The sequence below is a fragment of the Homarus americanus genome, unplaced genomic scaffold (assembly GCF_018991925.1).
Source record: "Homarus americanus isolate GMGI-L3 unplaced genomic scaffold, GMGI_Hamer_2.0 scaffold39675, whole genome shotgun sequence".
Lineage (NCBI taxonomy): Eukaryota > Metazoa > Arthropoda > Malacostraca > Decapoda > Nephropidae > Homarus > Homarus americanus.
The window spans coordinates 15,156,981-15,175,967 of record NW_024736071.1 but is presented as its reverse complement, the minus strand read 5'-3'; the positions used below and the strand labels follow the sequence as shown (position 1 = coordinate 15,175,967).

Sequence of the window (18,987 nt, the reverse complement as noted above, 5' to 3'; positions counted from 1 at the left end):
CTCATATAATATCCGAGTATTGTACAATGAATGGGTCAACGCAAATAAATGTAAACTGGAAGAGAGAAAGGGAGATAAAAATGAAATAAAACTGAGATAAACCTATTCATACAGTATAAAACTCAACAGTAAAGACTCAGGTCACTACATACCGGCCAATTATTGCACAAATGAAATGTCACGTTCACTATGGGACACCGTTTGTTGACGCCCTGACGGGCGAAAAACTGTTTATCGAATTTCGATCATTTGGCATCCAAACCTTTACTGCCATGAAAAAATATAAATTCTTACACTGAGTGAACCTCATATGATTCCGGAACCCTTTGTTGAGGCTCTTTTGTTGCTTTATGAGGACTCATATTGTCATAAATCATTGCAATCAACGTGGCGACATGAAGTTCACAACAGAACATTGTTTTCTTTTTGCAATATGTTTGTAACACTTGAAGGACAACAGACTCTTAATATTTACTTTTTAATGAATCACCTGCTAATATCACTCAGACGTTTACTTGATGTTTACGTTGAATATCAAAAAAAGGTCATTACTCGTCTGAAACATCCTGTATTAAGTAAATTATTGTTGAAGAAGAGGTTTGGCTCGATATGTTACAAACACAGTACTTCAGAAGATGTCAAAAAGTAAGAACTTAACAGACAAAAAGTTACCACAGGAATCTTAATTTAATACGTTTTGTTTCTTCAAGAACATTCAATAGATGTTCAATAGATGATTACATACCGCATCAAATATAAGAAAAGTCGAAAATATGTTATATCTGCGGCGGTTGATTACTGTTTACACCCTCTATCTTGTATAGCTTGAGGGTAAAAGAATTACGGATACACTTTTAGTAAAAGCACCATTACATTTAGAAACGAGCGTGTCGAAGAACACAATTTATGAATATTGTTTGCTTCATAATCTCGTTCTGCCTCACAAGTGAATTTGACATTTGCATGTTTTGAATGTAAATAATCTTAAAACAATTGAATAAGCAAGTGGTTGTTGAAAAGTATAAATGAGTCATCATTGTTTCTGCGATATGATATGGACTTCACATGATGAGGACAGCTGTTTATTGGTTCGTAGCGGCAGAAGAAAGCGCGCGCGCACACACACACACAGAGATATAATGAGAAGATGATAGTAATCTGGTACACACACGCACTGTACATATTAACAGAATACCATTACTTTACGATAGTGAGAAAGATGGGGTTGCAGGTAAGGTAAACGAGATTGACAGAGAATGTCGTATACTAAAAATTCCAGACTGGTCAAATGAATGGGTAATGTATTGAACAGCTGGTGATTTGAACAGTTAGTGCACTGGTGCACTGAGCAGCCGATGCACTGGACGGCTGGTGTTTTGAAGCGCCGGTGTTTTGCGTTTTGAACGTAGTGATGTGAATATCAGGAGATTCAGAGAATTTGTTTAAAAAGCTATCTATTAGTTCTAAATATGAGAGCTGAAGTGCTAAAAAAAAGTAATCACAAACGTAATATGCATTAGTGTCTCATATACAGTACTATAGTTGGCTTCTATGGGTGTCAACTGATTTGAATATTTAACACGATGGAATGACAGTTTTGAATTGACGAATAAAATGTGAAATCTGTCAGCAAATGTTTGTATATGAGTTTTTACCGAATATCTGAAACTTTCTGAAAAATTTGATACATAATTTTTTCCATATTAAATCCAATTTCAGAATTTTGTAGACTTACAGACATATACAAAGTTAATTCTTACCATAATTCTATGAATCTAACATGGAAACTATAGAAGTAATTCCGTTAAGTGCATTCCCTCTGTATCGTCATTCTTAACTGGTAGATAAACGGTTTGTCAGATTACCGCCGCCTAAGTTGTCGTCGCTATACAGTAAAGTATATGCAGACTAGACTAATTCTCGTAACTCGTTTATATCGCTGTCGGGCAGGACCTTATTCAAGCTGCGGTTGACAAGGTTAGGCAGATACAGACTGAGGGAGGGCAAGAGGAGACGCAGACTGGATAGCCAAGAGGAGACGCAAATTGGGTGGGAAGGGCAAGCGGGCGGGCAGGAGGGCAGTTAGGGCCGGGTAGTGCACCCCGCCATCAGATAACATTGACGGAGCATGACTGGGCTACTGCTGGACAATGGGAATGATACATGTTAGCGCTGTAAGTAAACATTAGTGTGGCTCCCATTTGTTAATACAATACAATGGTTACTTCCTCCTTACAGAAGGTGATTTAGATGAACTGTTTTGATTACATAAACTGTATGACTTATGAGCGGTTTATTATTATGGGTCAGTGTTACGAAGGTGTACCAAATCTATATGAAGACATTGTTTAGATCTTGTTGTTTGTAAGTGTTTAGATCTCCAACAGCTAAGATCATTAAATCAGAATCTATGTTAGACAACTTTTAAAATTCTAAGAAAAAGAGTCGTAGTCTTTCTTACCAATAAGACTATATAGAATTATGTAGCTCTTAGCATTATCACAACGGTCACATAATCATCTACTATCTCTATGAGTCTATGAAGTGTACAGTATAAGCGTAAAAAAGAGACGATAGGTTAAAAGAAGATAATTTTGTCGAGGTGAGATAGTTATATATTCTGTGCTGGAGATAAACATATTATCAATTTGTCAAGCTTATTAAGGCGTTTATAACACAAAAGATTTTATCTCCAGAGTTCTCGAAGAACTTCAGAAATATCTTCCAAAAATTTATCGCTCCCGTGAAATAAATATAGTCATCTGATGTGTACATTTTCATATCTATTTTTACTCATTATTCACTGTTTATGTTAAACTTATTATTACTTGTGTTATAAACAATAGAAGTATAAAGTAAAAGTTTCTTTAGTATATACAGCATCAAGTAAGTACATACACAGATAACTTGCTATAAGTGACAGTCAAAGCTAAGGAAAAAAAATCAGACAATATACCTGTCACATTTTAAGGCTACATCTTAAAGATTTTATAAAATTGAACAAATTTAACGCCACGGACAAAAATTATGGTTTTCAACAAGTGAAGAGACTGATGAGGAATATTGTGGTGAAGTATTAAAGGTGATATCCTTGTAGGCACTCCAAAGATTTTTGTTTTATATGTTCCAGCCTGAAGACAAAGGGACTTACAAAATATCATAATCTTCATGATTTTTCATTTTGCGTTAATTCTGTTGCATATACTTTACTAAAAATAACGTGACTGAAGTAAGAGTTGAAGTACTTATGTATTATTGCAATTATTAGTAATATTTTAAGTGATATAAACAGATCCTGGTAAAATAGTTATGGAGACTGTATCATGTTACAGTATATAAATAAGATATGAAAGGAGTACTATTTGTGTTTTACCACAGAAATGCTCAAGGTATCACTCAATAATTGTAACTCCCTATGAAAATCATGTTACCATAGTGTTCCTGTACATTTGCCCTCTATGAGTTGATAGAAAAAACATTCAACACATCCTTGTAAATGTCTCAAGAACCAGTATTATCTTACCATAAATGTCTGGAAAACTGAAATATCCTCATAACGAGTTGACAGGATGAACATTCAATATCTCACTGTAAATGTCTCCAAGAATCATACGGTAGCCTTTCAAGGTGTTATCGCATTACTATAAATGTCTGCAAAACTTAAATGTCCTCATAAAGAGGTGAGAGCGGAGGAACAGTAGAAGGTATTACAGGGGGTGGCGTTACCGAGGGGGTCCAGGGAGCTATAACCGTGTATCAGCCCCGACAGGTAATGGGCAATTCCCCTAGAGTTTATACTCAGCCTCTAACTCATGATCAACAGCACCGCCCTCACTGCTCTGACCGGCACCAAGCTGGACCAATACTCGTCTTAAGGCACAAAGCTGGACCAATACTCGTCTAAAGGCACCAAGTTGGACCAATACGCGTCTTAAGGCACCAAGCTGAATCAATACTCGTCTAAAGGCACCAAGCTGGACCAATACTCATCTTAAAGCACCAAGCTGGACCAATACTCGTCTTAAGGCACAAAGCTGGACCAATACTCGTCTAAAGGCACCAAGTTGGACCAATACGCGTCTTAAGGCACCAAGCTGAACCAATACTCGTCTAAAGGCACCAAGCTGGACCAATACTCGTCTTAAAGCACCAAGCTGGACCAATACTCGTCTTAAGGCACAAAGTTGGACCAATACTCGTCTTAAAGCACCAAGTTGAACCAATTACGCGTCTTAAAGCACCAAGTTGGACCAATACCCATCTAAAGGCGCCAAGCTGGACCAATACTCGTTTAAAGGCACCAAGCTGGACCGATATTCGTCTTACTGACCACAGGTTATAGATGAAGGATTGTTCCACTAAACTACTAAAATTAAACAAAAAATTTCTAGAGGAAACTAAATGCACCACTATCTAGAAAAAAAATCCTCCCTCCTTAAATGTCCTCAAAAATCATCAAATGTTCTCTTGAGTTAGCAAAATATTTACGTTAAATGTCTTCATAATATCCCCGAGATTAATATAAATGCTCCAAATATTTTCTTCTTCATATTTCCCGTAAAAAATTAAATGTACTTATTAAATGTCTTGTGAATGCACTCCTGAGTATATAAAATACCGCTACAAAAGCCTTCCTCACAAAATTTCTATACTAAATGCCTGAACAAACTGCCTCATTTATAGATTAAAAAGATAAGATCCCTCAATCAATATAATGCGTTTTAAAAATAGGTAAACAACGGGAGCCTCATTCCCAAAACCTTAGATGGTTCCTTTAAAAACATTTACCAGCAGTAAATACTCCCATCTTCTGGTATAACCTCCTCCTAAACAAGAAGATATCACCTCTCAAATGCCCCTGCCAACATAATTTGTATCCCGATATGGAAAAGCTTTTATCTATGAGAGTAAAAAATATAATTCGATCTTTATATAAGGATGAGTTTCTTAAACGTGGCGCTAGAGTAAAATTATGGTAATTTTTCTATCACAGGGATTATATGAATGAGAGGAGAGAGCGGCAGTCAGGCATATTGCTAGTTCAGTTAAATTTTGTTCATTTTAGTATAAGAATGTTTGTTAATTGGATTTTGTTGTTTCTTTAGAGCGCATTAATAATAATAATAATAATAATAATAATAATAATAATAATAATAATAATAATAATAATAATAAAGTTGCTTCGTAAACTCATTAATCAAAATCAATAACAATTTACCCAGTATCAATAGTGATAATAATGATATTTATCTCAGTAATATACATTCGAGTAACTAGATTATAAACAACATTGATTTGAGTTGAAAAAATGAGTTGAAAAAAATAGAATGTTTAGGATCACATACCGTTGAGACATGTATTCGTAATGCTGCGCAATGTGTGATGATGACGTGTATTCGTAATTGTGGTAAAGGGTGACAATGTGAATAAAATTGAATGAAGGGATACAGGAAATGGGGTCATATATTTAACAATAACAATTATTTTTAATATAAATACAATTAATAGTGTAAACTAAAATGTACTCGAGGGTAGTTTTAACACGCTCTAGGTGGTGTTTTCAAAGCTGTGACCTTGAACTTTGATCTTTAAGCCCCCAAACAGAGTGGCTCTAGTAGTTGTATATGCTGCCGCTGTTGTTGGTGTTTACATGTATTTCTGTCCATCAACAACTAAGGTATTCTAAGCATGTATTCAAGTTGGGCCATACACTACACAGCTATCAGAAATTAAGGAATTGAAGTTCTTCCTTTAGTGCTAATAAGAGTTACAAACAATCACCACATATAAATATCTTCACTGTAGTGATAGAGTCGTTAGAGCTACTTGTAACGTGGTGGTTGGGGATGGACAGACCGGGATTACCAAGTGTGACGTAATGATGCAGTGAGACAGCATGGTGTTATGAATGACAAGGCGAATACTGCTTCTCGTCTCCATACTTCGGGAACCACTGAGGATGGATTTATCGATGAAGTTTGACTTTGACCTCATCACGCTGCTTCAAACTAAAAAATTAAACTGATCAATGAAGTTAACGAGCTCGTCAATTTCGTCAAATGATAACCAGGCATGAGTCAGCCAGGAGAACTGGTTATGGGTGCGATATAAAATCCCCCTGGCGAGCGTCACCCTCTCCCGAGAGCAGTGTTACCACCTACCTGTCGACTGCCACACTTCTCCAATATATTATATAAGATCCATCGATCATGACACAGCCGAACAGATATCTAATGACGAAACCCCTATCATTATCTCGTAATAAGACGTTTTCTTGCAAATAATTCACAAAGATGATGTAGTAGACATTATAAACGTCAAATAATTTTCCTATACAGTAATACATACTGAGATTTTCTGTGCAAGCAATGAATTAGTGTGTACAGTGTGTGAGCATTTGGTGCAGTGCTGGTGACAGTGAACACGGCACTGTCTTAGACGTGTTCAACCTAGAGGGATCAGAACCAAATAGTTCTTGTTTGAGATTAAATATTTATATTCAAGAACTTCAGATATTATATCCAGTTCCTATTAGAAAAACTCTTAAAAATCTTTGTAAACAGTTTAACAGGTCAAGATTAAAACCTCACCATTCATTAATTCATAGAGACATGTTTTCATTGATTAAGCTGTACATTCTAATTAGTGGATCAACAAAGTCACATCTACAGTACATCAATATTCACCGACAAGAAGTTATTTTCTAACGTTGCTTCTGAACATCTGCCATAACATTCTACTTGTCAAAAGCAGTAACATATGCTACGGGTATATTTCCAATGGACTAATTATTATGCTGTGAATTATCATACCGCTCTCCCTTGTCCAGGCTCTAGCACATCATCCACACACGGACATTGCCACAGGCCTGTAGTGACAGCACTACGTGTTCAACATAAGCCAAAGGTTAATTAACACAACTACCTACCCCTCACTACCGAGCTCTCTCTCTCTCTCTCTCTCTCTCTCTCTCTCTCTCTCTCTCTCTCTCTCTCTCTCCCTTACCTGTCAGGGTCTTTCCTAGGGCGGACTATTGTGATCTGATAAAGGCCAAAGGACATGGAACAATGGAGAAATAAAGAGTGTGTGTGTGTGTGTATATATATATATATATATATATATATATATATATATATATATATCTTGGTAAAATCACACGGGAAAAGGGAAACAACAATGTGGAAAGGCATTTACGCGTACTACTGGATTCACAAGGCTAGGTGCCAAAAAATTGCAATAGCCTTTAATACACTGCAGACAAAGAAAATGCGATCATGTTATAATGTATTAACTGACTTTATTATTAATTCTATGGAATTACATGCACAGACTACAGAGAATCTCTCTCTCTCTCTTTCTCTTTAGGATATCATAGGGAGGGAAGGAGGGCGTGTTTCTTAGGGGGGAAAAGGATAGGAAGCTGTTTATAGGAGTCAAGATGGAACAATTCAAGTTTTCCCGCTAGCGTATGACTGATGGTGTTCCAACACACGTCTACCACAACTCATCAAAAGGTTTTACATTGACAAGGTACAGCAAAGTGTAACAAAAAGCAAGGATAGCTAGAAGAATATATCAGTTATGACTTGGAAATTATACAAAAACAAGAATCTTAACGGATCACTACAGTAGAGGACACACCACAGGAGCAATTTTCTACCCTTCCGCTATTCAACCTATTATTAAATTATTCCCGGACGGCGCAACAGTCATAAATGTGTGTGTGTGTGTGTGTGTGTGTGTGTGTGTGTGTGTGCATATATTTCACTATCAATAATTCTCCATCATATCTTCATAAATCATCTTCTTTACAACGTATTATTCTTCTGCTCTTATCCTAACTTTACGTCTGTCTTCCTCTCGTTTACTCTATTACTTCTACACTATACCTGCTGTGTCTCTCTTCTTAATCTTATCAATAAATACCAACTCAATCATTGAATTATCGAATATAATGAAAACAAAGTGTAAATTGATGAAGAGATGATGTACTGAAGACAACACAACACTGAGTAACGTAGAATGACAGGCCGAGGAAGATAAAGAAATACTAATAGCTAATGAGAACGACCTTATTAGCAATGCTTTGGAAGCTGCAAAGTAAATGATTTTTTATTAATTATTGGCATCTTCATAATTTTTTACTAGCACAGTTTATCCTTAATCGCATTTAAATATACAAAAATGTTTCATTAATAAAAACAATCGAAGCTGAGAAAATTTATAGTTTACTATATTCAAATTTCATTTTGTCTTCACCGTATTATTATTGTTTTATTACTTCGCTATATAACTCACGCCAGCTGTGTTATTGGTTTATCTACAGGGGCGAAACTGTAAACATTCACTTGCGGTTGTATCAACATCATGACGTCATTCAGGTGCTAGGTTCACAGGTCATTCATTAATTAGGATCAGTGACCTGCCAATCCAATACAGAATAGCCATCTCGCCACCATACACATAGTGACCCCTTGACAGGTAATTAATTAAAAAAACACTGTCAGGTACAATTAAAATGCCCCTCTCGACGTGTGGGTAACACACAAATGATCTTTATCATGTCTTTTACTGACAAGGTACTATCAAGTACTATGAAACCGTCCACCTGACCTATGGTAGTACTAATATAAGGATTCATGTACTATTAGATATAATGAAAGTAGGCTTCCCTCTTAACCTACGGGTGTTAAAGACCCTGTCTGAACCAGATCATAAATCAACGAGGCACTACCAGATACTCCCTGGCACCCCTCCCCCCTGACCAGTCTTTGTTGCAGGTGTTGGGAACTCAGGTACCAGCCAAGTGACCTTGAGTGTGGACCTAAGTTTTTGCCTCTGTTCATCAGGGAGGTTGCCTACGTTATCCTCTCACTTTCTCTCTCAAATTTTTCTCTCCATGGCTTTCGGTTTTTCTCTTACTCTCTTCGCTTTCGTTCGCAGAATTGTTGTTCTCCTCCTCTTAATATTTCCCTCCTTTTCTATCAAACAATCACCCTATCTCTCTCTCTCATTCTTATTGGTTTTTTTTGTTCACTCTTCCTCGTCGTCTTCCTCGTCAACGTCTTAGCAAAAAGTTCTCATTTCTTCTATATGTCTCTTATTTTCATACTATCACTCTTTTTCACCATTCATCTGCAGTATTCATTCAGCTCGTCAGGTTTTCATTCTCACTAAAGCTCTCCCTTTATATACTCTTTGAGCGTTTGGCCTCTATCATGTAAACAACACATCCTCAACATTATCTGGACTTACTTGGATATATTTTACCAGTTAACGATACGCACATCAGCACCAATATTACCCCAGTAGTCACATTGTTAATCATTTTATGGTTTTTAACATGACTCATCAATTTTTATTTTAACAAGTGCACATAAAACAAAATTAAAGTCACAAAGATAAGTCATTAACACGTGGTTTACGCAAAAATTAAATCTGCTTAATTTTAACTTAGAAGACAGCAAAGGGTAGAGACAACATATGACCAGAGTGGCACAAATACCCAGATTGCCAACACACTGCCCTACATTCAATAGGAGTTTGCCTTGCACCATGTAACAGTAGGATAATACTACTCTCTTGATGTTAGGAAGTATGAGGAAGGTTGTCTCATGAAAGTATGAATTAAAACAACACTATTTTACCCCTCAGATGTTCAGGTTTTCCATTAAGCTCTGTGGTCACTCTTGGTGTTTTAAACGTGTCTAAAATAGTACTTATGTATACTCCACATTATGGATCCTTATAGCTACAATGTTCACAGTGACTCTTATGACTCTGCTTACAAAGATAAGGAAAATGTGATCTATCCCTCTTTATCTCTACCTGACGCTATACAGCTTCAGTGTGGATGTCCTCGCTATCCTACCCACGGCATTGTTCACTTTCAAGCTGCGTTCACTGCCTATTGTATGAGTTCGTTCACCTCGTAACATGTCCACAATCACTATCACTGTGCACTCTCATTCACCTCTAACCTGGCCATATTGACTTTTAGTATGGCTACGTTCACTATCACGTTTATGTCCTCCTGTTATAAAAACTGTAGGATCACTCTGTCTCCTTAATGGAGTGTACAATGAAATTTAACAAGTGGGACTGGTCACTGAGATGTCAGTACACGATAATCGAAAAGGAGGGAACTGGCATCTCAGTACTCTCCTTTGACGTGTATTTGTGCATTATAACTACAAGTGAGAGTAAAACTGATAAGAGTTCCATGAGATTCCCTTTTGTGGCATGCCAAAGAACGGTTCTTGGTCGACTGTTTGTGCAGAAGACAATCTAGAGGTGCTTTGCTCTAGTACTGCAGGCATCTGAATGTCGTGGGTCAGTCAGCCAGAGTTCAGTTGTCGAGAAAGTTGGGCGGAGTTTTGTGGCACTGGGAGGTGGTGGCAGATCTGGGCGTGGTTCTTTGCCCTTCACATGTTAAACCCGAACCAAACCCCGTTAAAACTAACACACCCTCACAAAATGTATCATACTATTTACCGAAAATACAAAACGATATCGTATTTCTTCACATTGTGAAAATTAATGAAACTAATAATTAATCTGATGAAGAATTGCAATACAAATAAATTTATACTTGGGAGTTCTTTGGGTGGGGGACAGATCACCGAGTCGTATGATAGCAGTGGAAGAGCCTTCTAGGGTGGCGGGCAGCGGCCTTGTGGAACAAAATCTAACACAAGAGGTTGAAGTTTGACCAATAGCGAGTGAGGGGTGACACTATCGTTAGCCAATCACAGACCAAGGAATCACAATGCTCACCATGTTGAGCGGTATAAAAGCCACCGCTTGACCACAGATCGACACAACCATCCGGGTCGCAGAAGCCTCTTGTGGAGTTCTCAGACCAGCATAAGCAAACTAGACATGAAGATTCTGGTAAATCATTCTTTATATTTTGTATCATATCACTAACAGTAAAACATAACAACTGGGATCAGGTACCATATTAAGGTGTTCCTCCTGGCCACTATACAAATACCTAGAAAAAATATGTTTCTTTTATTTTCTTTAGTTTTCTAGACATGGACTTTCTAGTTAGCTTACTGGCCTCAGGTAAGGTGATGTAGATGAAGTCATCCCCAGCTAAGGTAAATTTTGTACAGTTTTGTTGTTGATGTAGTTATATTCTTCTCCAGCTGAGAGAAATGTAAACATTGGATCATATGAAAGTAATTTGTCATTCTAGATACTAATTTATTTATCCTCTTCCTTCTTGTTCTTATGGCAGTGAGCATAATAATGTAATCATGAGAGATACTTTGATATATTTAAAACAAAATTCTTTAGTTTTTGTATTGACACTCTTTGTCACCCTCATAATTATATGAGATATCAAAGTTTAAGCACTCTAATATATTTACCTTAATATTTTCTAAGGTTATTTACCAGTCTCATGTTTCCTCAGATCATGATTTTAGTAAGTTTTCAGATGTTTATTGAAGTACAGGTATGTCTTGATCAGTTCGGCTGGTCAAGTGGTCCTCAGTCCTAATAGACAATAGCCTAACCATTATGTTTGGAGTCTATTAGGGTTGTTGTTCTTTTGGACTGGGGTCCCTGTTAAGACTAGGCCTCAAATCTAATAGTTAAGATAGGTTGGGATACAAAGAAGTAGGCCCCCTGTTCAGTCAGGAGCTCTCGGCAGACCTTAAAAAAAATGGGAAATATTAAAAACCCGGGATCAAAACTTCATTAATCTTTATATTATCTTTACTTTATGTGAGTTCATGGAAGCATATTATTTATTCATTCATGAATCTCGACTCTGAAGAATGTTGAAGTCATAAATGAATGAATTAATTATTATTCTTTCTTTTTACACACTTGTCGCTCTTTCTGGATGTTCCTAGTTCTCAAGAATAAATACATTACTGTAGGAGGGGAGGAAATACAATAAGAACGAGAATAAATGATAGATATTAACATATAGGATGTACAGAGGGGCAGAGAAAAGGAAGAAGTACGCGATGGTTGTCTTTATATATGCATTCATTATTTAGATGCTTATATTGTTGGTTGATGCGGAGACCAGAAATAAAAAATACAGTAAGATGGCTATTGTAATTATCGTCAATATCAATAACATTAGCAGTTGTAGTGATAGAAAAAAGAAGTAGAACCATTAAATGTTCGTAGAAGTGTTTGTACTATTATCATTGTTAGATTCTCGTTGATGTATATATAAATATAATTTATTGATAAAATAATTCTACCACAGGCAGCTATCTGTGTGCTCGCCGTCGGCGTCAGCGCACAGGTTGGGCATTCAGGAATCATCAGTCCCGATGGTGTCAACACTCAGTTCTCTCACGACTTCGCCAATGATATCGCATTAATAGGACCTTCCGGCATTGTTACCAAGTCTGGGAATAACCGCCAGCTGACTCACGGTGAGGCTACCCTGCACGTGGCCACCCATCCTGCCCCCGTGCCCGTGCCTCAGTTCGTATCCCAGAGAGGTGTCATCGGTCACTCAGGAATTGTCCGCCCTGACGGTAATAATGTCCAGTTCACCCAGGATCAGGTCGACAACATTGTTCTGGTTGGACCTTCCGGCATCGTCACCAAAGACGGCAGCAACATCCAACTCACTGATGACCTCCACTTTGTCCCCCGCACCAAGCGTTCGGCCCCTTTAATTGGACCCTCTGGCATGATCACCGCTGAAGGTATCCCCATCCAGTTCTCCAAGCCAGGCGTCACCATCCTGCTTGAAGGACCCTCCGGCTACGTCATGAGCGACGGCACCCTCGTCCAGAAGCGCAGCAAGCGTCATGTAATAGGTGAGTCTGGTATCATCACCTCTGATGGTCAACAGATCCAGTTGGAGCACGGAGTGAAAGTGGTCCTTGTTGGTCCCTCCGGTATCCTCCTCTCCAACGGCAAGAACATCCAGCTGCAATGAGTTGCCTGGCGTCTTAAAGCTACTCTCTAGTCTTGAGGTCTTCTTAATTTGTAAAACAAACACCAGGTTGGTCATTAAACATGCACGCTTGTTCATGTAAAACTGCAGCAGCATAAAAATTTAAGACCTTTGTGAATATTGTCATCAAAATATTTTATTCTATTTTTACCAATTCAAGTTTTTGCCAAAAGTTTTACAGTGAAGAATTTTGTTGAGAAGAACACTGAAATAAAGTCTTAACCATACAATCCTTGACTCTAATTCATTACATCTCCCGGAGGTTAAACTTTCTACCTTGTTGTGGAAGACAACGACAAACACATCACGTTCTCCTTCCAGAGAAACAAATGGTGTCCATTTGTTTCTGCACTTAGTGAATGAAAATTAATAGTAATTGCTTCCACCACCATCACCATTACCGTCATCGTTATCAACACCTTGATCATCATAATCACCACCGTCATAATCATCCCATCACCACAATTATCACCATTCAATGACATTTACAATATATCTAATTCGGTCCCCCACAGAGGACACGAAAAAAAGAGAAACTGAATAATAATGATCATACAGTAAGAAATACCATCAAAACATCATTACATTATACTTGTATAGACTACAACACTCCTTCTTGGTGCCCTGAAAAAAGGCTGTCATCTCTTAAATATCTACCCAACAAAAATACTTGAGGTCTCTATTTATGAGAAATTTCGTAAATGCGCGCAGAGGACGATGCGTGTAATTCCTTAATGAGTGAAATGAATATGTCAGCTTCAGGTGAACTCGGGAACATGACGCAGGACATACACCGTGAAGGATTTCAAAGGTCGCTCATAGTACAGCTTTGAACCTGTCAAGGTGCGATCAAGCTATCGTAACCAAGAATCTATTGTGGTCATAAACTCATCAAAGCAAACGAAATGTTATGAATATGTTCGGGACAGGGTGTTGAGAGCAACTTTGTCAACAAATATACTTCAGTAAACCACATAATTTTCACCACATGAAATTCATCTAAAAAATTACCTTTCAAAGTGTACCGACTACATTCAAACACAATGGTTTTACATACTTGTTAATCAGGCATTATTACAACATATTTGTAATTAAATTTAAATAAAAACTCAAAATAACCAAGTAATATTCCCATGGATGTTATATCTGAATACATTATAATGAAATATATGAAAACAAAAAAGATTAGAGGATTTCACTATCCACAACGTATAGGGATAAAGAAAGACAAGAAATTATTAAATATTACAGATCTAAAAAGCCGGCGGTCGAGTAAAATCTTTTCAAACGGCAGGATAGAATCATTCCCGGCGACAGGGTGGAGTCATTCCCCCGACATGCTCCACTTAGATTTACATATATCAGTGTATGCAGTGTGTTATGTTTCTTCTCACCATGACTCCTACACATATTTGACTTTGGACATCCTCTAAGTTCTCCTGGAGACAAAATTGGAGTTATTCCCAATTTTTTAATATTGTTCCTTCATTCTTTGTCTTAACACCTATATACTTTTTGGAAGCGAATTGGATATTAGTTAATATTTGGCTCTTCTTTTCTTTCTTTTGGCCTGTTGTAATATGCAATATTTCTAAAGTATTTCTTATGTGGTCTTGTTGCTCGAGAATGTGAAGGAAATTAATAATAAGATATTGGAGAGTCTAAGTACTCTGGTCCGTATTGTGTAGTACAGTGTGTTGGGGATGTTAATTGTCTCACTGAAACCCCAGAGAGGCTCAAGAAAATGCGTTACTTTCACGTAAACCTCTTGAAGAAGTACTATACTATGGATCGTGAGGAGTTGGATGTGATTAATGAAAATAATGTAGCACTGGTAACAGCCAAAGGAGAGGATGATATAATTGTTGATGGCCCATCTTCTTTTGTTGGATCCAAATTGTCTTCTCCATGAGCATCAGGACATCTTCGGAGATACATCTCGTTCTCTGCCCCTTACTGCAACATGACGTGGACACCCGAGGTGCCTATTCAATATAGCAAACCCCGTATCGATGGGTTCTTGGCTCTACAGCCCTCCCACACGCAGAGGTCCAGGGTTCGATTCCCGACCAGTGAGGTATTGTTTGTATCTGAAAGTTCGCATCCTGTATAGACTGATGAGATAAATATAGGTAAATAAGGTAGATTCACCTCGGTGTTTCTGTTGGTCCTTTTCGCCCAGGGTTTTAATCTTCGGCCATGACTGAGTATTTGGGAACACCGAAAGAGTATTTCATAAAGTCTACCTTACTTAAGGCGAGCCATAGCAGTATATAACTGTTGTCCAGTTCTATGCCTTTTGGGGACAGCTTGGGCAAGACATTGGGGTTGTGATTGCGATAGGTGGCAGAGGAGTACTGTATATAAACCAAAGCTGCACCGCAGCTCAGCACAACCATGCAGCCCGCAGAAGTCACTCATGCAGAATAGAGTTCTGGGATCAACTAGACGAACAAAACATGAAAATATTGGTAAGTGCACTATTGAGATGACATCGCATTGGTAAAACCTTCTAGCAATGTTATCATGTCTGGTCAAAACGTACAACTCACCTCCGACATCCACTTTGATCTTCTGCACCAAGCACAGTGCAGGTATAGTGTCTGCCCAAGGGCAACATTGGTTACTCTGGCACCTTACATGCTCATGGTAGCACTGACCATTTCTCAGCCATGACTATGCTCATGATAACCTCCTCATCGGAACCTCTGGTATGGTCAGCAAGTCTGACCATAACCTCAAGCTCACAGACGACTTGAGGATCGTGAACCCACGTATCAAGCATTCGCTCTCTGTAGTTGAACCCTCTGGCCTGGTCACTGCTGAGGGCAACCCCATCCAGTTCACTAAACCTAGCGTCACCATCCAGTTTGACGGGCCATCTGGCTACCTCAGGAGCAACGGCACCCTCTTCCACAAACCCTGAGTAACATCTTAGGAGCTGTCATATCCACCAGAGGGAGGTACTATCATCTCTGACGGCTACAACATTCAGGTAAACCAAGGTTTATGAGACTAGTCGGTCGTTCTATGAAGATCATTGTCAGTGGTATTCTTAGAATGTATTTTACCAGATCGAAATTTATCAGAAACATACCATAATAAACATGTCTACCAATTAAATACAGAACTTCTTTCGTTATTTCCCTTATGATATCTTAGGGAGGGAGGGAAGGAGGAAGAGCATGTTTCTTTAGGGAAGAAAAGGATAGGGTGCGTATTTACAGGAGTCAAGATGGAACAATTCAAGTTCTCTCCGCTAGAATATGACTGATGGTGTTCCAACACTCCTTTACGACAATTCATCGAATGGTTTTACATTGACAAGGTACAGCAAAGTGTAACAAAAAGCAAGGATAGCTAGAAGAATATCAGTTATGACTTGGAAATTATACAAAAACAAGAATCTTAACGGATCACTACAGTAGAGGACACACCACAGGAACAATTTTTTACCCGTCCGCTATTCAACCTATTATTAAATTATTCCCGGACGGCGCAACAGTCATAAATGTGTGTGTGTGTGTGTGTGTGTGTGTGTGTGTGTGTGTGTGTGTGTGCATATATTTCACTATCAATAATTCTCCATCATATCTTCATAAATCATCTTCTTTACAACGTATTATTCTTCTGCTCTTATCCTAACTTTACGTCTGTCTTCCTCTCGTTTACTCTATTACTTCTACACTATACCTGCTGTGTCTCTCTTCTTAATCTTATCAATAAATACCAACTCAATCATTGAATTATCGAATATAATGAAAACAAATTGTAAATTGATGAAGAGATGATGTACTGAAGACAACACAACACTGAGTAACGTAGAATGACAGGCCGAGGAAGATAAAGAAATACTAATAGCTAATGAGAACGACCTTATTAGCAATGCTTTGGAAGCTGCAAAGTAAATGATTTTTTATTAATTATTGGCATCTTCATAATTTTTTACTAGCACAGTTTGTCCTTAATCGCATTTAAATATACAAAAATGTTTCATGAATAAAAACCAATCAAAGCCGAGAAAATTTATACAGTTTACTATATTCATTTTTTTTTGTCTTCACCTTATTTTTATTATGTTTTATTACTACGCTAAATAACTCGTGCCAGCAATGTTATTGGTTTATCTACTTAAGCGAAACTGTAATCATCACTTGCACTTGTACCGACATCATGACGTCATTTAGGTGCTGCGTTCACAAGTCAATCATTAATTAGGATCAGTGACCTGATAATCCAATATAGAATGACCATCTCGCCACCGTACCCATAAATAGTGACCCATTGACAGGTTATCAATAACAAAATACTGTCAGGTTCAATTAAAATGCCCCTCTCGACGTGTGGGTAACACACAAATGATCTTTATCTTGTCTTTTACTAACAAGGTACTATCAAGTACTATGAAACCGTCCACCTGACCTATGGTAGTACTAATATAAGGATTCATGTACTATTAGATATAATGAAAGTAGGCTTCCCTCTTAACCTACGGGTGTTAAAGACCCTGTCTGAACCACATCATAAATCAACGAGGCACTACAAGATACTCCCTGGCACCCTTCCCCCCTGACCAGTCTTTGTTGCAGGTGTTGGGAACTCAGGTACCAGCCAAGTGACCTCGAGTGTGGACCTAAGTGCCTACGTCATCTTCTCTCTTTCTCTCTTTAATTTTTCTCTCCATGGCATTCGGTTTTTCTCTTACTCTCTTCGCTTTGGTTTGCTGAATTATTGTTCTCCTCCTACTCTTAATAACTTTCTCCTTTTCTATCAAACAATCACTCTAAAATCACTCTCTTTCTCTTATTCTGCTTTTTGTTCACTCTTCTACGTCGTCTTCCTCATCAACGTCTATTTACTTCTATATGTCTCTTATTCTCATACTATCACTCTTTTTCACCATTCATCTGCAGTATTCATTCAGCTCGTCAGCTTTTCATTCTCACTAAAGCTCTCCCTTTATATACTCTTTGAGCGTTTGGCCTCTATCATGTAAACAACACATCCTCAACATTATCTGGACTTACTTGGATATATTTTACCAGTCAACGATACGCACATCAGCACCAATATTACCCCAGTAGTCACATTGTAAGTCATTTTATGGTTTTTAGCATGACTCATCAATTTTTATTTTAACAAGTGCACATTAAACAAAATTAAAGTCACAAAGATAAGTCATTAACATGTGGTTTACGCAAAAATTAAATCTGCTTAATTTTAACTTAGAAGACAGCAAAGGGTAGAGACAACATATGACCAGAGTGGCACAAATACCCAGATTGCCAACACACTGCCCTACATTCAAGAGGAGTTTGCCTTGCACCATGTAACAGTAGGATAATACTACTCTCTTGATGTTAGGAAGTATGAGGAAGGTTGTCTCATGAAAGTATGAATTAAAACAACACTATTTTACCCCTCAGATGTTCAGGTTTTCCATTAAGCTCTGTGGTCACTCTTGGTGTTTTAAACGTGTCTAAAATAGTACTTACGTATACTCCACATTATGGATCCTTATAGCTACGATGTTCACAGTGACTCTTATGACTCTGCTTACAAAGATAAGGAACATGTGATCTATCCCTCTTTATCTCTACCTGACGCTATACAGCTTCAGTGTGGATGTCCTCGCTATCCTACCCACGGCATTGTTCACTTTCTAGCTGCATTCACTGCCTATTGTATGTGTTCCTTCACCTCTTAACATGTCCACAATCACTGTCACTGTGCATTCTCATTCACCTCTAACCTGGCCATATTTACTTTTAATATGGCCACGTTCACTATCACGTGTCTCCTAATTTTATAAAAGCAGTAAGATCACTCTATCTCCTTAATGGAGTGCTGAATAAACTTTAGCTTTCCATGACTGGTCACCTAGGTGTCAGTACACGATCATCGAACAGGAGTAAACTGGCCTCAGAGTACTCTCCTTTGAAGTGTATTCGTGCATTATAACTACAAGTGAGAGTGATAGTCTTAAGAGTTCCACGAGATTCCCTCTGGTGGCTAGCGAAAGAACGGTTCTTGATGGAATGCTTATG

General features: G+C 38.0%; 2 protein-coding genes across 2 annotated transcripts; both read left to right on the top strand.

The window, feature by feature from the left end:
• Positions 1-10,790: 10,790 nt before the first annotated feature.
• Positions 10,791-13,170, top strand: LOC121871812. The gene is made up of 2 exons (XM_042374314.1): positions 10,791-10,893; positions 12,236-13,170. Exons 1-2 carry the CDS (start codon positions 10,882-10,884, stop codon positions 12,920-12,922), a joined length of 699 nt encoding a protein of 232 aa, XP_042230248.1. The 5' UTR covers positions 10,791-10,881; the 3' UTR covers positions 12,923-13,170.
• Positions 13,171-14,903: 1,733 nt separating this feature from the next.
• Positions 14,904-15,866, top strand: LOC121871712. The gene is made up of 2 exons (XM_042374125.1): positions 14,904-14,989; positions 15,611-15,866. Exons 1-2 carry the CDS (start codon positions 14,904-14,906, stop codon positions 15,864-15,866), a joined length of 342 nt encoding a protein of 113 aa, XP_042230059.1.
• Positions 15,867-18,987: the final 3,121 nt, after the last annotated feature.

What these genes read in the sequence shown, in the direction of transcription:
- LOC121871712 (XM_042374125.1), top strand. Translation starts at nt 14,904, where the DNA reads ATGACGTGGACACCCGAGGTGCCTATTCAATATAGCAAACCCCGTATC. An exon ending in CAGCCCTCCCACACGCAGAG is followed by an intron (nt 14,990 to 15,610) that starts GTCCAGGGTTCG and finishes ACCATTTCTCAG; the next exon opens with CCATGACTATGCTCATGATA.